The sequence below is a fragment of the Poecilia formosa genome, unplaced genomic scaffold (assembly GCF_000485575.1).
Source record: "Poecilia formosa unplaced genomic scaffold, Poecilia_formosa-5.1.2 Scaffold89, whole genome shotgun sequence".
Lineage (NCBI taxonomy): Eukaryota > Metazoa > Chordata > Actinopteri > Cyprinodontiformes > Poeciliidae > Poecilia > Poecilia formosa.
In genome coordinates this window covers 1,352,035-1,369,434 of record NW_006800028.1, presented here as the reverse complement: position 1 = coordinate 1,369,434, position 17,400 = coordinate 1,352,035, and the positions used below count along the sequence as shown (strand labels likewise).

At 38.1% G+C, this 17,400-nt stretch overlaps 2 protein-coding genes across 2 annotated transcripts in view; one reads left to right on the top strand and one right to left on the bottom strand.

The window, feature by feature from the left end:
• Positions 1–13,283, bottom strand: part of fbxl17 (F-box and leucine-rich repeat protein 17) — a 221,362-nt gene extending 208,079 nt beyond the window's left edge. Inside the window, exons 1-6 of the mRNA XM_016674088.1 lie at positions 12,929–13,283; positions 11,333–11,824; positions 9,829–10,197; positions 9,614–9,736; positions 9,234–9,491; positions 9,001–9,132 (exon numbers count right to left, since the gene is read on the bottom strand). Coding sequence (XP_016529574.1) covers positions 9,001–9,132; positions 9,234–9,491; positions 9,614–9,736; positions 9,829–10,197; positions 11,333–11,803 — 1,353 coding nt within the window. The 5' untranslated portion in view covers positions 11,804–11,824; positions 12,929–13,283. The remainder of the gene's footprint in view (positions 1–9,000; positions 9,133–9,233; positions 9,492–9,613; positions 9,737–9,828; positions 10,198–11,332; positions 11,825–12,928) is intronic.
• A 1,175-nt stretch (positions 13,284–14,458) lies between these two features.
• prxl2c (peroxiredoxin like 2C) lies at positions 14,459–17,391 on the top strand. The gene is made up of 6 exons (XM_007557581.2): positions 14,459–14,743; positions 14,959–15,027; positions 15,163–15,216; positions 15,704–15,809; positions 15,992–16,126; positions 16,211–17,391. Exons 1-6 carry the CDS (start codon positions 14,561–14,563, stop codon positions 16,339–16,341), a joined length of 678 nt encoding a protein of 225 aa, XP_007557643.1. The 5' UTR covers positions 14,459–14,560; the 3' UTR covers positions 16,342–17,391.
• Positions 17,392–17,400: the final 9 nt, after the last annotated feature.

Here is a 17,400-nt window from a genome sequence, read left to right as displayed (position 1 = left end):
TTCGTTCACTGACATGTAGCCAAGAAACACTGTTCACACCGACATCCATTACTTCCAGGGTTCAGACACGTTTTTGTTTCCTTTTTTTTCTCTAAGTCCACACTTTTCCATACTCAAATTTCCACATTTTTTTAGTTTTGGAGGATTTATTTTTTTGTTTAAACTCTCTGCAGAAGTAGATAAAAGTTTATACGAACATTAATGGAACAAAGTCCTACTGTGGTCAGGCTTTAAATATACGATCTTCAAATGACTGGGTGAATGAATGAATGAATGAATGAATGAATGAATGAATGAATGAATGAATGAATGAAAGTACAAATGGACGGATGCACGGGTGCATGAATGGATGTGTGTTCTATTTTCCAAATAGAATAAATCCATCTTTTACAAAAATCTAAATGTTTATTTACACAGTCCAGTCCAAACATTATATTGTCTGTTAAGATTTTTTTTTTTTATTCAATTTCTCAACTGAAGCTAAAATCCATCCAAAACCCTGCATGTACAATCTGAAGCTGGGGACACACTAAATGATTTTCAAAGAAGAACCTCCACCCAAATTGACGGCACACAATAATTTATGTTAGGCAATCTCTAATTCCACCTACATTTCCAAACCTTGAACTAATTAAAGCTGTAAATAATCACAAGCCTAGGTAGGCACAGTGTCTTTGAGAGGAGCCGGTGGGAAAATGTTCCCGTCACACCGCAGGAAAATGAAGGCAGCACTCGTTAAATTCAACAGGACAGGAGAACAGATAACGCTCCTCTAAAAGGATGGAAAAAAGAAGAGTGAAAAAGTGCTTCAGCAGCAGAACTGTTACTAAATTACAATGCTTTTAAGAGAAAGGAAAATTGCAATAAAGTTCCCAACAGTGGAGGAATGGGTAACAAGAGTTTTCTCCATTTCCTCCACCGGTTAGTCTAAAAAATAACTGACATAGCAGAGAGTTGAAATTTCGAGGCTGTCTTTCCTCCCTACAGCAAATTGAAGTAAGACGAGGAAAAAGGGAATTTGCTATTCTCATAGCCTCTGCCCTTCAAGGTAGCGGGAGAAAAATGAATGGATGAGAGTAAAAAGAAAACACTTCAGCATGTGAAAACAAGCCTTGAAATACAACTGGCGTCTATAACCAACTCTGGCAGAAATATTGGATGAATGCCCAGAAAACAATCAGGTCGGATGTCAAAAGAAAAGAAAAACGGGCGCTGAAACACCAGATTCACCTGCTTTTCACTCAGCACTTTTAGCCCAAGGTTATCCATTGCCCTGGGCTGATCTGGCCCTGGGCTAACAAGGTGAATGAGCAAGCATCAGTTTGCCAACAGTAAACAAACTCAAGAGTCTGTGTGGAGAAGTTTTCTGTACTACATACAAATCCATCCACGCATTTCCTACAATTAGTTCTCACTTGGGTAGCTGGTACCTCCCCAGGAGTCAGTGTGCAAAGGGCAGGGTTCACCTTGAACAGGTTGCCAGCAGACGTGCACAGAGACATCAGCTCGTGACCAGAATCTTTGGATTTTCAGGTTTGCCAATCACTCCTACACTAAGAAAAATAAGTCCAATCAACAATCATTTTAAATTAAACTGTTTGTTCTACAGCATGTTGAAACATGCCTACGGTACTTTACGGCTGTAAAGGGCACAGAAATATATAGAGCCGCTCTTAGCTTCCCTATGTCAAGTAAAAATGAGGATAATGAACAGATTATTATAGAAGCTTTGCTATCTGATGATAAAAGCATAGATAATGTTTAACAGGCCTTCTAATTATACTGTAATTGCACCTAGAAGTATAAAACAACACATTTCAGATAGGGTAACTATTTAATGCTAGATGACCTTGAAATCTTGAATCTTGAAATATTAGGAGAAAAGATCAACAATTCTAATCTGAAACACATCAACCTTATTTTAACGAGAAGAACATGATAAAAACTAGAACATTTCTGAAGAAATTTAAACGGGGCCAGAACCCAAGCATTCTGGTGCTAAAAATTAGCATCAATGCTACAGTAAGCTACAATGTACTCAATAGCATGTGGAGAGTCACAAGCACGTTGAGTAACATGGACTTACTCTATTCAGTATGTTAAAATTAGTGTATAAACTAACTATAGCCAAAAAGCTAATGTTAGCGTAAATGCTGCCAGTGTCATGTGGGGTATAATTAGCATGTTGTCTCACATTGACTTCCTCCATTCAGTTTGCTAAACATGGATAATAAATATAGTAGCTAAAAAGCTTATTTTAGGGAAAATGTTACTGCTAATGTGGGCAGTAGCTGCATTAGCAATGTTTGTGCTAATGTTAATGCACTACCTTCTGTCTTTGTGACAGAAGGTAGTGCTTTACTTTGTGACACTTGGGGTGCGTTCACACTGCAGCCTGAAGTGACTCAATTCCGATTTTTTTGACGTAATGTGACCTGTATCTGATCTTTTCATGGCAGTGTGAACAGCACAGGTCAGGTTCTTTTTCGAATGTGACCGATATCCGATACGTATCCGATTCAAATGCGACCTAACGTCCAGGTCGCATTCATCCGAACTGAACGTCACTGATTCTCAACAAATCTCACTATTATGCATCCTGATAAGCGCAAGTGGGAAGAAAAACAACAACCATGACAGATAATATGAGGATTAAGTTGTTAATATGCTGCTCCGGCCGGACAACAACTTGAAATATGCAAGCTAAGCTCCACCGTTAGCCTCCATGTTTACTTCCGCAAACACTGTGCACTTCTTCTTTTTATAGCAGTTGGCAGAACACTTAGAACGCTGACGCTATTGCGCCCTCTACTGCGCATGCGGGACACTTTCAGGTCGTTTGCACGTTTACACTGCAGAACGCATACAGGTCGCATTTACTGGCATTGTGAACGGCCCCGGCAAAAAAAATCGGAATTGTCAAAAAATCGGAATTGAGTCACTTCAGGCTGCAGTGTGAACGCACCCTTGGTTACCAGAAAACACGCTCTGGTAACCAGCGTGTTTTGTAAGTTGGTTACCAGAAAACACGCTCATCTCAACAGGTTAACAACAAATATTATTATTGTTCAAAAAACATAAAATTTCTTCTGCTCTTTTGAAATACTACTTTAACAACAGTCGTGCAGAAAAGTTAATTGGCGTCGGGGTTGCCTGGTGTTCATTCGGGCCACGATTCTCTCTCTCAGGTCAGTTGCTGTCTCGTTCAGCTTTGATAGTTCGTTCATTACTGGGGCTGCATACCCAGTCTCGGGGTGGGGAGTAGTTAACTCCCCCCTGACCTTACCTTTGGGCTCCTCCCTTNAAAAGATCAACAATTCTAATCTGAAACACATCAACATTATTTTAACAAGAAGAACATGATAAAAACTAGAACATTTCTGAAGAAATTTAAACAGGGCCAGAACCCAAGCATTCTGGTGCTAAAAATTAGCATCAATGCTACAGTAAGCTACAATGTACTCAATAGCATGTGGAGAGTCACAAGCACATTGAGTAACATGGACTTACTCCATTCAGTATGTTAAAATTAGTGTATAAGCTAACTATAGCCAAAAAGCTAATGTTAGCATAAATGCTGCCAGTGGCATGTGGGGTATAATTAGCATGTTGTCTCACATTGACTTCCTCCATTCAGTATGCTAAACATGGATAATAAATAAACATAATAGCTAAAAAGCTTATTTTAGGGAAAATGTTACTGCTAATGTGGGCAGTAGCTGCATTAGCAATGTTTGTGCTAATGTTAATCCACTACCTTCTGACTTTTTTTGTGACAGAAGGTAGTGCTTTACTTCGTGACACTTGGTTACCAGAAAACACGCTCATCTCCTAGCAACAGGTTAACAACAAATATTATTATTGTTCAAAAAACATAAGATTTCTTCTGCTCTTTTGAAATACTACTTAACAACAGTCGTGCAGTTGGTTTTTCAGAAAAGTTTGTTTTTTTGTCACTGGTGGGGAATATATTATAAAACATTCAACAGTAAGAATATGATTTATACTTTGTGGCAGTTCGTTACCAGAAATAAACGCTCATCTCTTAACACCAAATTAATAAGTAATATTATAAGCTCTTTTGAAATATTGTTTATCTGCTTAGACACAAGAAATTTACAGTTGATCAATTTTGCAAAAGTAAAAATCAAATATTTACTTAGTGGCACTTGGTTACCAGAAAACGCACTCATCTCCTAGCAACAGATTAACAACAAATATTATTGTTCAAAAAACATAAGATTCTTCTGCTCTTTTGAACTGCTTAACATGTCATACTACTTAAGAATTGTGCAGTTGGTGAATTTGGCAGAAGAATGAAATTTTTTATTTATTTTTTTGTCATTGGTGGTGAATATATAATAAAAAATTCAACAGAAAACTAAAAATATGATTTATACTTCGTGGCAGTTTGCTACCAGAAAAAACCGCCCATCTCTTAAAACCAAATTAATTATTGTTTATAAAACTTAAACTCTTTTGTAATGCTTCTTATCTGATTAGGCACAAGAAATATACAGTTGGTAAATGTTTCAAAAAGTAAAAATCAAATGTTTACTTCATGGCACTTGCTTATCAGAAAACACACTCATCTCTTAGCAACAGATTAAACAAATAATGTCACTGTTCAAAGAACAAGATTTCTTCTGCTCTTTTGATATACTACTTATTTTATACGACTTAAGAATTGTGCAGTTGATGAATTTGGCAGAAAAGTGATTTTTTTTTTTTTTTTGTCATTGGTGGCGAATATATTATAAAACATTCAACAGAAAAGTAAAAATATGATTTATACTTCGTGGCAGTTCGCTGCCAGAAATAAACGCTCATCTCGTAACACCAAATTAATAACAATTAATATTATTGTTCATAAAACACAAGCTCTTTTGAAATGCTGTTTATCTGCTTAGACACAAGAAACTTAGTGTTGGTAAATTTTGCAAAAGTAAAAATCAGATGTCTACTTCGTGGCACTTCGTTACCAGAAAACGCCCTCATCTCTTAGCAACAAATTAACAACAATTATTTTTACTGTTCAAAAAAACAGTAAAAGATTTCTTCTGCTCCTCCGAGCAGAAGAAATGAGTAGTACTTATCCTATACTACTCAACAAGAATTGTGCAGTTGGTGAGTTTTTCAGAAAAGTGATTTTTTTTTTTTTTTTTTTTTTTACATTTTTGTTAAATATATTATGAAACATATACTTGTCTATAGTAAGTGTTCTGCCAAGGTGGTGTCTCTGTAGTTCTAACTGGAAGCTCTGTCCTCCTCTGTAGGAACTCACGTCCCGCCATCTCTGTAGTTCTCCACATCTCAGCTCTCCTCGGTGTAAAACTGTCATGTGTGAGTGAGACAGAGGCCCCGTTTACACGACAATGACACAACAAAAAATGGAACTTTTGTCTCTGAAATGTACTGGTGTCCCTTGTCTTGTAAACAGAGTAACAGAGGGGGAGACAAAATTCTATCTCTGTTTTGAGCCAANGAGCTACTAGTTGTTTGGCAGTCATTGTAGACTGTGGGTGTCGAAGTAACCATTCCACCCTCAGTCTTTGCATGTAACCCCTCTGACTAGGGTTACTTGAGTAGTAGCCTTCCAACAGATCCATGTTTTCGTCTCTCGCCCATTTCCGTCTTGTTCCAGACGGAAATGGGCGTCTGGAACAAGACGCCCATTTTTCCTTTTTCATCAAGGTGCTCTGGTTCCCCAGCACCTGACGCAGAGCTTGTTTTGTCGGGCGACGTCTGAGCCGGCATGTTATGCGTATCAATGTCTCTCATGGTATGAGGTAGGCTATATAGCTCCAAGGGTCTTGCCTAAGGACCCACACTGCATAGCTCAATTGCACAATTGCACTGTTGTAACTCGCCCCAGCCCGGATTCGAACCCCGGTCTCCCGGGTGGTAGACTGGTGTCTACCCACTGATCTATACAGTCAGCTATATATACATATATACACACACACACACATATATACATATATACACACACACACATATATACACACAAGAGAGACAAATGTTTTTGTCTCTCTTCTAACTCATGTAAACACACACACACACACACACACACACACACACACAGTGGGGTGCACACCGCATGCACATTAACCGTGAAAGGAAGCGACTGTTATTTTTAGGTGTAGACTAACAGGTACCTTCCATGCAGAAGGCTTCGTAAGGCATTTCATTGCTCTCCTATGCTATGGCAGGCCCCAAAAATGTAATTTCATCCAGATATTCTTTTGTGTAACTTCAGGAAAAAAAGCAGTTATATTTACCAGGTCTGTGCACACAAACAATGTCTTTGTCTCCACATTTTAAAATAATTTACTCCTGTTAGTTTATAAATTGTGGAGTACATATAATTTTAGACCAACATTTAGCTTTATATTTTTAATATCAGAGCAAGACCCAGAGAAACTCCTGTTATTTTATAAATTGTGGAGTACTTAGCAACCTAGATCAAAAGCCAAACATGGAGAACCAACATTTAGCTGTACACTTTGCACTTTACTAATGTAGAACAAAATTAGAAAATACTATATACTTAGCAACCCGGAACAACTGTAAAATTTTAAAGTATAGTTTTTCTTCCATTGTGCTTGTGTTGTTTTTGTTTCTCTTCTAACTCATGAAAGCACTTTGAACTGCCTTGTTGTTGAAAAAGTGCTATATAAATAAAACTTATTCACTTCTCTTAAATGTAGACACATGAATAAATTCAGCAAAGTTGTAAATTATAGTAATTCTAAAAATAGGCAAAAAAAAAAAAAAAGAGGCACGAAAACAAATTTAATAACAACTGACCTAACCTAACAAGCATCCTTGAGGAACCCCAAAAGAGATGGAATCGGCAGAAACATCCATTGATACAGACTTTAAAACATCATTAAAATGAACTCCACCTACTCAGGGAGATGGCGCCTGTTGCTCTTCCTGTAAAAAGCTTGACATGGTCTTAATGCAGACCAAACAAAGCCTCAAGAATATAAATAAAATCACAACATGTAAGGAAGAAGAGAGATAAAATGAAGAAAAAGTTGAGAGGGGAAATGAAAGACCACACAGAAACATCCTAAAGGGGGTTCAATTATTGCATTTTTGGGGCAGATCAAAGTGAGCGAAAAACTCATCTTCATCTGTGACTGATTATGATAAACAGACACAGAACATGCAAGACAAAAAAGGATTGTCTTAAGACGGTTTCATACTGCATATCATGTAAAAGTACTTCCATCTTCTCCAAGAAGCTTTCATTAACTGTGAAATAGGACCCTAAATTACCTCTTTGCTTTTTCATTTTATGTTGAAATCACACAAATAATACAGGAAATATTCATGCACGTTTGTGGATCTCACAGGACCCACGCTCATTCAGAGAGCAATTACAACCTCTTGCACACAGAGCAGTAAAAAGCAGCAATCTCACAGAACACCTTAAGTTGTCTTGAAAGCTGTTGGAGAAAGTAACCGGCTTCTCTGTCTTCTTAACTCCTGGCAATTTAATGTCATTTGTAGGCCATACAACCACTTCCCTGGATATAATTCCCATATGAGCTTTATGGGCTATTTCTCTTTGCCCTAATGACGGGACGATAAATAACTGCAACCCCTGCACATCTTAAATATCCCCATCTGAAATCAATACACCTCTGCTGAAATGTTATCAGCAGCAATATTAATCTCTCACCTGGCTTTAATCGCTAATTTCATTTGCTATTAAGCTGATGAATGGGGTTTTAAAAAACCAAGCAATTCCTAACAATTTCAAGTGGACTAATTCATCAAGGTCACCATTACTCATGGACTCTAAAGAAATATTTACTGGAATTCATTTGTGAAACAAAGAGCACCCACATAATGAGGGTTTGAAATGGACCGTTGAAATTGTAATGAGAGTATACAAAATGGTTTTCTGCACAGCTTGTGTCTGCATCCGAGTCCAATATCAGATAGTTAATACAAAAATGTCTCTGAAGATTGTGAAATGATAGAGAACCAGACTATGGAATACGTGGCAAATTAAGGAGAAAGAGCTTACCAGCCGCTTAAAGAAAACAGCGCCATCTGGTGGTGGTTTAGCGCAGGTAGCCAAATTATTGTTCCTCCTAATAGTTTTAACACAGTTAAATTTAAGTATACGATATAAATACTGCAGTATTTATGCGCCGTTTTTTCCCCAAGTTTTTCAATATAAAAACACAAAGTGGTACACAATTGTGAGGGGAAAAAAAGTATTGCACACTTTTTAAAATGTTTCACAAATTATTACATCTGGATATAATGTGGCATCTTCCAGTGTTGCTCCGAAAATGAGACAGAAACGTTTGCCCGTTTTTCTCATTCGGACTGAATGGAGAGCATCTCTAGACAAAGTTTTTTATATATCTTGCAACTCATTCTCAGTTTGGATTTCAGTCTAAACTTTGACTGCACCCTTTTTATACTCAATCGGCATTAGTTTATAAAACACAATAACGCATATGAAATACACAAATGTCAGCACTTTAGCCTGTAGTAAGATGTATCCCATGATCTTAAACCTTCCAGATATGATTATAGAACATAAAAGATACAAGCTGAATTCTACCTTAAGGAGCATGTTTCCTGAAGTCATTCCATATGCCACAAATCTGAATATGATGTCTTATTCTTTACAGTTTTGTGTTTGTCTCCTAAAGTAAGCATAAAGGTTAAAGTTCCAGCGACAGCCAGATGTGTAGGCCTGATGGACATCTGAACCAGACACAAACAGATCAATGTATCATGTAGTTTGTGCATGAAAAGCCTTTAAGATGTTGTTTTGATTGAAAGTTGAGAATTCTGTCCCTAATCAAACATGTATTTCTCATTATCACAGTAAACTCCAACAGGACCATTAATTCAAGAAAGCTACAAAAAGAGCTTCAAAAAGACAATCCAACAACCAAACCGCCTCGCATGAAGTAAAGAACAAAAGAATGAATGTTTGTATGACATTAAAAATGTTGAACTGACCATTTTGTTCTCTTGCAAGTAGAGTCTCTGCAGTTTTGGGCATCCTCGAGCCAACGCCATCATACCTTCATCAGTGATGCCATAGCACTGACCCAAGTGGATGTCCCTCAACTCCCTGCAGTTTGCTCCCAACTGAAGGCAAAAGAAAACCAAAGATTAATAAGCATCAAAATATTTGGCAACTTTTATGAACCAACAACTAAACGAAACGTCACTTGGAACAAAAGCCTCACCTTCTTCAATGCCATATCAGTTAGTTTATCCTGGTTCCCCACATGCACCTTGACCAGGAGAGGGCAGTGTGTCGCCAAAGCTGTCACTGAGATATCACCCAGCTGCTTGCACCTGTAAGCCGTGTACTTCTGCAGACCGGGACAGTGGGAGGCCAGAGAGGACACGCCATAATCATGGACTCCCCTGCAATCTGAGATGTTAATCTCTGTCACATTCTGTCTCCGAGACGCTATATTCACAAGGAGATCATCGTTGACCTAAAGAACAAGAAGAAGAAAAACATTTGACAAAGACATTTAAAAGACAGTCTTATTATCGAAAGCAAAGGTTTTCTATGTGAATGTTTATGAAGAGTAATGATCAATAAGTAGTCTCTTACTTGCTGCAAGCCACTGAGGTCGATTTGTTTCCAGAACTGAAAGTCCAAGCAAAGATCCCTCCAATACTTACAAACCAGAGAGGCACAAAGACAGCGCTCTTTCACTGTCAGGTGGGACAGCACCTGTGAGCAGAAGAAACGCAAACATTTCTAGTTTACTAACGCATACAAATTAAAAAATATAAGTGGTAGAGAGTTGCATTCCCTTCACTGACCTTAAGAAGGATGGAGGAAGGCAGGTGGTTGATACTTAGATGCTCAGCAGCATCAGAACTTCTCGCCTGGCAGTCGTCATAGTGATGCAGGCAGCACGGGGTTGAGTCTGAACTGTTGGGCGATTCGGTATGGAGAGCCAACCCACAGCAGCAGTCCGCTGGGGAGGAGGAAGAGGAAGCTGAGGTGGAAGAGGAAGAGGGAATGGGGCAGATGGGAAGGTGGCTGTGACCAGTTTCAGAGTTCGAAGGAGCATCCCCTGCTCCTCCTACATCTCCTCCTGCTCCCACTCCGTCAGGAGTAGCAAAGGCACAGCGCGGCTGCTTGCATGGGGTGCACCTCTGCACCTCCGAGCACTTCCTCTTGCATACCTGCAATCAGAGACACAGGCAGATCTATCAGGTCCTCTACGGAGACGGCACAGCCTAGTTATCGAGTGTCTACACGGTGTGTTCAAGTGCAACTTGTTTTGATCTGGGACCTTTGATGCATCAAGGCTTTAATACAGCTGACTTTACATTTTTAAATTAAAAAACTGACTGAAGTACTTTCAATAATCCTTATGACTTATTAAATACTTCAACAATAAATGATGATTGTTCATTCTCAGATGTATAAAAAAGGAAATACTTTAAATCGGTCATTTTTTGTTGCATACAAATTTTATAAATACATTTAGTTACTTGTCCTCAAAAAAGCGTCCGGACACCGTTAACTTTTCCACATTTTGCCACAATTTAGCTTTAAGTTACAAAGTTTTTTAATGAGATTTTACAGACCAGCAGTCTGCAATTTCCTACTCCTCTTACATTAACATTTGCAAGTCAAAGAGACATTTTTTGTCCCTTGGTTCAATTGAGTAAAATTTGCTTAGATTTACAAATGTTGCATAACCTTTTGAAAAGGCGACAAGTTCCAATTTGGATGTATGTCTACTGCAGGAAATGTGTTTGTCATTCTTAAGAAACGCTGCTTATAAAGCACAATTTTTGCGGTTAAAAATAAAGAAAAGCATAAAACTTTTGCGAAAAGAAGCTGAATACATTTTCTTCTGAGGGATGTTGATTTTTATGAAAAATATATATATTTTTTAAATCAACATTCCACCTAATGACAAGAAAAACAGATTAAAAATGTTGGTGGTACTTTCATTGTCATTCTGTTGTTGAAATTTAATCAAATTGTTCCATGAAAAAGTCTGCCAAAGCTTGCATTTGTTCTCTATATTTAAAAACATTAACTTTTTTTTTTTTCTACCAATGTTTTTAAGAGCCATTGTGGAAAAGAGCCAAAGAGCCACTTGCGGCTCCGGAAGCTGCAGACCCCTACTATAGACCACCAAAGTGCTTAGTTGTGAAGAAGAAGAAAAATCTCAAAGTTTGGAAATTCTTGTGTTTTCAAACACAATGTGTGGCTGTGTTGTGACAAAATGTGATGAGAGCCAAGGCGTCTGAATACTTTTTGTAAGAGTTTTCAGCAGCTGAAGAGTTTAGAGTCGATGCCTACCATCTCTGTGTATTCGCTGGTGCAGCCGGGCACAGCCACAGGTATGGGCACAGTCACAGACACACCAGCCGTCCGGAAAAGCACCGGTGGTGGAATCAGTTTGGCAGGAACGGCTGACAGAAGACTCCTCCCCTGGCCCTCCCAGATGGCAAGTTCCCTTTGCGACAGCAGAAACTTAGAGCAGTCCTCAGGCGACGCAAGAGCCGCGTATCGCTCGGCAAGCTTCGAGGCTGCCGCCGCTCCGATGCCGACTTCGCCTACGCCCGGCACGCTGATTCCAGCGATGCTGTTGTGACGGCAGCCGTTGACGTCGTCACTGTCGTCGTCAAGACCGCTGCTGTTGCTGTGGACGATGAAGCAGAGCATGCAAGGCCCTTGGAGAAAACAGTTCCTCTTCTTCTTCTTCCTGTGATTTAACTTGCGCGTCCTCTTCTTCAGGCGTAGACCATTTTTGGAGAGAAGATGGCCCATATAGATGATTCAAGGAAACTCCTGACAATCAGAAACACATTCATTTTTATTGCAACTGCATTTCTAGGAATAATATTCTCCTTATTTCATCAAATTAGTTGATTGCTAAAGAAAATAAAAATCGCATGGACATAAAGTGGTTGTGAAATGTCAGTACAGAAGAAATGGTACAGACTGGGAACAAAATGGAGACATGATGGTAAATGTTCCCAGTGTTACATGGATTACATATAGACAGCTCAGCCTTGATTAAAGAGCAACACCTTTAATCAAGGCGTTGCTTGATTAAAGGTGTCCATTTAAAACAAGAAACTCCTCCCTTGATTTATTTATTTATTTCTAAATAAATCAATCACCAGCTTCACTGTGATTGATCTTTCACTCAAAGCAGCATTGCATTCATTCTCCTCATTCTTCTAATAGAAAATTAAAAGGTTTTTTTCCTTCTTCTTTTCAAGGGGGCGTACAGGGTACCGACTCTATTCTTTATGCTGCAACAATTTTTTCATTTCGATATTACACACATTTCGAGAGTCAAATTGTAAAGTTCTCCCAACAGTTCTTATGACATTCTGAGAGCTTGATTGCACAAAATAAGTCAAAGTTAGCTCCTATAAGTGATTTAAATAAATTACTCTGTGTTTGATGAATTTATGAGTTTATCTCTTTTAATTGCTTCGCAGAAATATTCGATGATATTCGAATTTATTGAGAGCTACCTGTATACCTGTGTGTCAATAACAATCAAGGTACTGATAGGGAGGCGCTGAATGAATGCTCAGTACTATCAACCATTATTGGCGTCAACAACTTCATTAATGATTATACCAAACTAGAGTTTTACCCTTGTTTGTAAAACCAATCATACTTCATCCGAAATACAGTAGTATCCTGTACAGTCATGCGCATTTAATTAATCCTTGATATGAGATATCACTTCTACAATTTCTACTTAATTGCGGATCTGTTTATGTCACAATAAAGTTTAGCTTTTTTAACATTAAAAAAATACCTCGTCTGTCTGCAGTCGAATGAAAACACAGGGATGTAAACAGTGAACAGGTGGCTCTTTGACTAGCATAAACAAAAACACACAGCACGGTAAACCTTGAAGCCGTGACTTACCTGAACTCTCTGCAGGTATAAGTCCAGTTTAGCTCACGGTTTCTGCCTCATTTGGAGTGGAAAAGGCAGAAGCTAAGAGCTTTCTGGTAGGCTAAGCAGCTCCATCTTCATCATCAGATGCTAACTTAGCTGTAGCTTTCAGCATGAAGCAGCTCTCAATGCACTCCGCCGGACGGTGCCCGCATAGTCCTGCTACGAAATACGGACAAAGTGAGCGCTGACAGCCCCGACGGTGAAGACGGAGGGGCCGGAGAAGCAGCACGGGACCCGCCGCGGTGTTTATCCAAACAGTTTGCAGCTCTGCCTCTGCTGCTGCTCTGCAGAATAACACTTCCGCACCGAGAGGGCAGAGCGAAGGAAGCCGACGAGGGCGATTTGGAAATCCAAACGAGGGCAAAGTTTCATCTCTGTAAATGAACATTAGCAGTTTTATTCCTGAGATAAATACCGGTAGAATACTGACTTTACTAAAAGTCCATACTCTACACAATGAATGCAAAACAAAGGCTGAAAACAAAATTTTAGGATGCCCTATTTACGTGCTATAGCATTTCAAACAAGCTTCACATCCAATAAGTTATTGTTAATAAACTTAGAGCCGTTAATATTTTTATACATAAATTATGATATACTATGAACTGTTGATATATTTTCACATACTATCCCTTCATATAGAATAACTTAAGGTATTACTCTGTAAAAAGAAGGAATTTTCATGTGGAAAAACATGACAATAAATATTGTTTTACTATAGCCACATCCACAAATTTGCATTTTATTGAGATTTTATTGAAAAGCCAACAAAAATGTGTATGTTTTTCTTTATTTTTAACAAAGCAATAATGTAAAATTGTCTGGTTTGCATATTATGCCCCCTTTACTGTGACACCTCTGAATAGTCATAAAAGACTTTGTGAATGTACAAGAATTAGCCAAAAGGCTGGCTATTTTTATTTTGTATAAAAATATCTGTGCGTGTAATACTGGATTTGTAACTCGTGTAAGCATCTTTTCACTCCATAGGTCTCATCTTCCAGCAGGACTGTAACTCTAAACTTAACAGCCAAAGCTATAGAAGCTTGGTTTGGAACAATGCATGTCTTTGTGTTCAATTGTTCAGTCAAAGCTCAGTTTTCAATCCAATTTAAAAACTCTGAGAGAACTTGGAAATCGTTCGTCCCTCAATCTGACTATGATTGAGCTTTAATGTAAGGAGCCACCACAGGCAAAGATGTAATTTTATTGATTTGCAAAGGTAACCACAGAAGGCCCTTTTGCAAAAATATTGATTGAGGGTAGCTTAAGCAAACACACATCACGTTTTATTTTTTTCTAGTAAGAAGAACTTGCATAGGCAATATTATCATGTGTATTTAGTTAATTATGACAAACAATATGCAAATATTTTTAATGAATAAATACATGACAAATCGAACGTTCTTCTGTTCTGCACAAATTCCAAAGTAGAGCTATGTTAAGTTACCTCTCTCTCTCTCTCTCTCTCTCTCTCTCTCTCTCTCTCTCGCTTTCTTTTCCATGGGCGTGAAGTTCCACTTCCCAGCTCCTCCAGGCTGAGAGGCAACTCCCGAAATAGCGCTGCTTGCTGGGAAGGCTGCATGCAGGGGGGAAAAAATGGCTGAATTGGTCTCACCGATTACTCGACAGGTTTCTACGGAAAAGTGGAAAGCTGGAACACCAACTGTCGATATCAACCTTAAAGATGTCGAGGACTGTTTGATTTACGACCGCCGTGGAGTCTCTTTCCCTTTCAAGAGTTTATATCAAGACAGCAAATCAGTCATCATTTTCGTCCGGGTAAGAAAATAAAACTTTCTGTAGCTTGTTTAGTTAGTTCCGTGAGTGGAAACCTCATAATAGATATTTCATCAGGTGGCCGTGGCGAAAACAGGAATAAAATACCCATACAGAGCAAAACGAAGTGCTAAATAAACGCAATTTTTATGGTTAGTTTCAAGCTGCTTTTCTCACAATACATGTTTCTAAATGCCACACATCATCTGTCCTCGCAGAATTTCTTGTGCTACAGCTGCAAGGAGTATGTTGATGATTTAAGCAAAGTGCCAAGAAAAGCGCTGGAGGTGAGTCCTGACATGTAGGACTTGCCTACATTCGTCTGATCCATCAGATATTTTTGTTGTATTATTGTGACAACTTAAGTAAATATGAATTGTGTTTATTGTTGAAATACCAGTTTCTGCTATATGTCTGTGCAGGAGGCTGGAATAAGACTGGTTGTTATAGGTCAGTCTACTCATCAGCATATAGAGGTAATAAAATCGATATCGTGTTAATGTCAATACTGTGTGACATTGTCTCAAGAAATGTATGACTTTACATTTAAAACTGATTATTGGAATTTTATATGTGCATGCATGGTGCCCTGCAAAAGAGAGAAGCCTCAAAACAAAAGGTCCACAATATATTAATTTATAAGGGTGGAACGCAATTGCCTTTTTTTTTTTTTTTAGATCTGAATTTATACACATTTTGGAATTTCTGGATAATTTTCCTTAAACAGCACAACTCTGCATTATTGTGTTTGTGTAATATTCCAATAAAATGCATTCTTGTTTAAAGGGGGGAAATGCAAAGAAGTGAAAGGAATACAAATACGTTTAAATGTTTCACCTGTGATTTCTATGCCATTTGTCCTAAACTAAAATCATGTCAGCTTTATTTATTTCTCCGTAACGGATTCTTTTTTATTATTAATATTCATTTCTGAATAAGTTCTTTGTGCTCCATTTAATCCAGCCTTTCTGCTTGCTGACGGGCTATTCTCATGAAATATATGTGGATCCAAAAAGATCCATTTACCTAAAGCTTGGGATGAAAAGAGAGGAGACATTCACAGACTCTGGTAATATATTTATGAGAGTTTAAAGTGCTTCTACTAGTGTTAGATTAAAAAGAAAGTACACCCTCTAAAACATGCAGATAAGCTACATACAATATAAAAGTCTAAAATCTGAAGAGGATGTAATTTCTTTATGACAAAACTGGATAATTACATTTTCCACTGAGATGTGTTTTTGTAACCAGCGCTGCCCAGTCCTCATGTGAAGTCTGGTTTATTTATGGGCCAAATAAAGAGCATATGGAGGGCTATGACCAGCCCTGCCTTTGATTTTCAAGGTGATTTGCATCAGCAAGGTGGAGCCATCATTGCAGGACCAGGTAAGGTGTAATCTCTTAGTCTTCAATCATACAGTTTGTCTTCTTTTATTTACTTTTATTTTTCTTCTCTTCTGCTCTCTGCAGGCTCTCAAGTTCATTTTTGTCATTTCGATATGAACCGACTGGATCACATGCCCATCACCTGGCTCCTCCAACTAGCTGGAGTTCAACAGAGCCTGGACTTCAGTCCTAAACCAAAAATTATCCATGTGTAGCATTAGGTAATTTAGGATTAGTCATTCCCTTTAAGCTGATGGAAGTCAGTTGCAAACTTCATTTATTCCTGTTTATGATGTAAATTTAGGCTCCTGTGTTTTTTTTTTTATTTTTTTTTATTTAAAACCTTTGAACCAGTGTTACTTTCCTGTCTGTCAAGGGTCAGTGGTTAATATTGTAATCTAGTGTCACTCATCAGGATATAGATACAAACTACAGTAGAAGTGGCATGTTTTCTTTACTTCAATTGGGAAAGTTCGCAGAACTATGGGAATGAGTTCAATGTTCAAATTTTAAAACTGCATGTTTAAAATGTGAAAAGACATTTTTCAAGCAAATGAAATGATACAGCTGGGTTCTGTAGTGCATGTGACTACAGAACCCAGCTGTAGTCACATGCTGGGTTCTGTAGTCACATGCAGAACCCAGCATCAGAGTAAAAGAAAATAGATTAAATGGTGCTACATAATATTGCAGCAGCACAAATTCCAGGAAATTTCTGATAAAGTATGATTAGAGCACAAATAACTCCATGCAAATAGAGTAGGGATATCCAATAGGATCCTATAAAAGTGAGCAGCAACACTTTTTATAGAACCCTACAACCCTAGAGCCCTGGCTTGCATTTGTGAGTACAGATGCAAGCCACACTTTTCAGATTATTATTTTCAAAAATATTTAAACAATCTTCCTTCTGTTTAACAAATAACCACCACTTAGTTGATCCGTCATACAGAATCCCAATTAGATGCTCTTCATGAAAGTTTGTTTTCATAATGTGAGAAGGTTTTTGCTAAAACTATTGATGGCTTTCAACATGTGTCAACATGTGTGAGAACTACTTGAAAGAGTTTCTTGAGCTGAGTTAGTTTTTCAGGTTGGCTTTGTTTATTTTCTATGATTCCATTCAGAATCAATCTGTTTCTGTGTACAGCAGAGTGCAATTTTACAACTGTACTTTGAGTAAAATTACTGTTGTACTGACGTTTGTATTCATCTTTTAAGTTTTTTAATCATATTTTCAAATAAAATGCTATCTCCCAGCTTCACTTCATTTT

Excerpts from the sequence above, each read along its gene's own strand:
- prxl2c (XM_007557581.2), top strand. The coding sequence starts at position 14,561 with ATGGCTGAATTGGTCTCACCGATTACTCGACAGGTTTCTACGGAAAAG. Across the intron at positions 14,744-14,958 it reads CAGTCATCATTTTCGTCCGG|AATTTCTTGTGCTACAGCTG; the intron begins GTAAGAAAATAA and ends CTGTCCTCGCAG. Across the intron at positions 15,217-15,703 it reads CTACTCATCAGCATATAGAG|CCTTTCTGCTTGCTGACGGG; the intron begins GTAATAAAATCG and ends CATTTAATCCAG.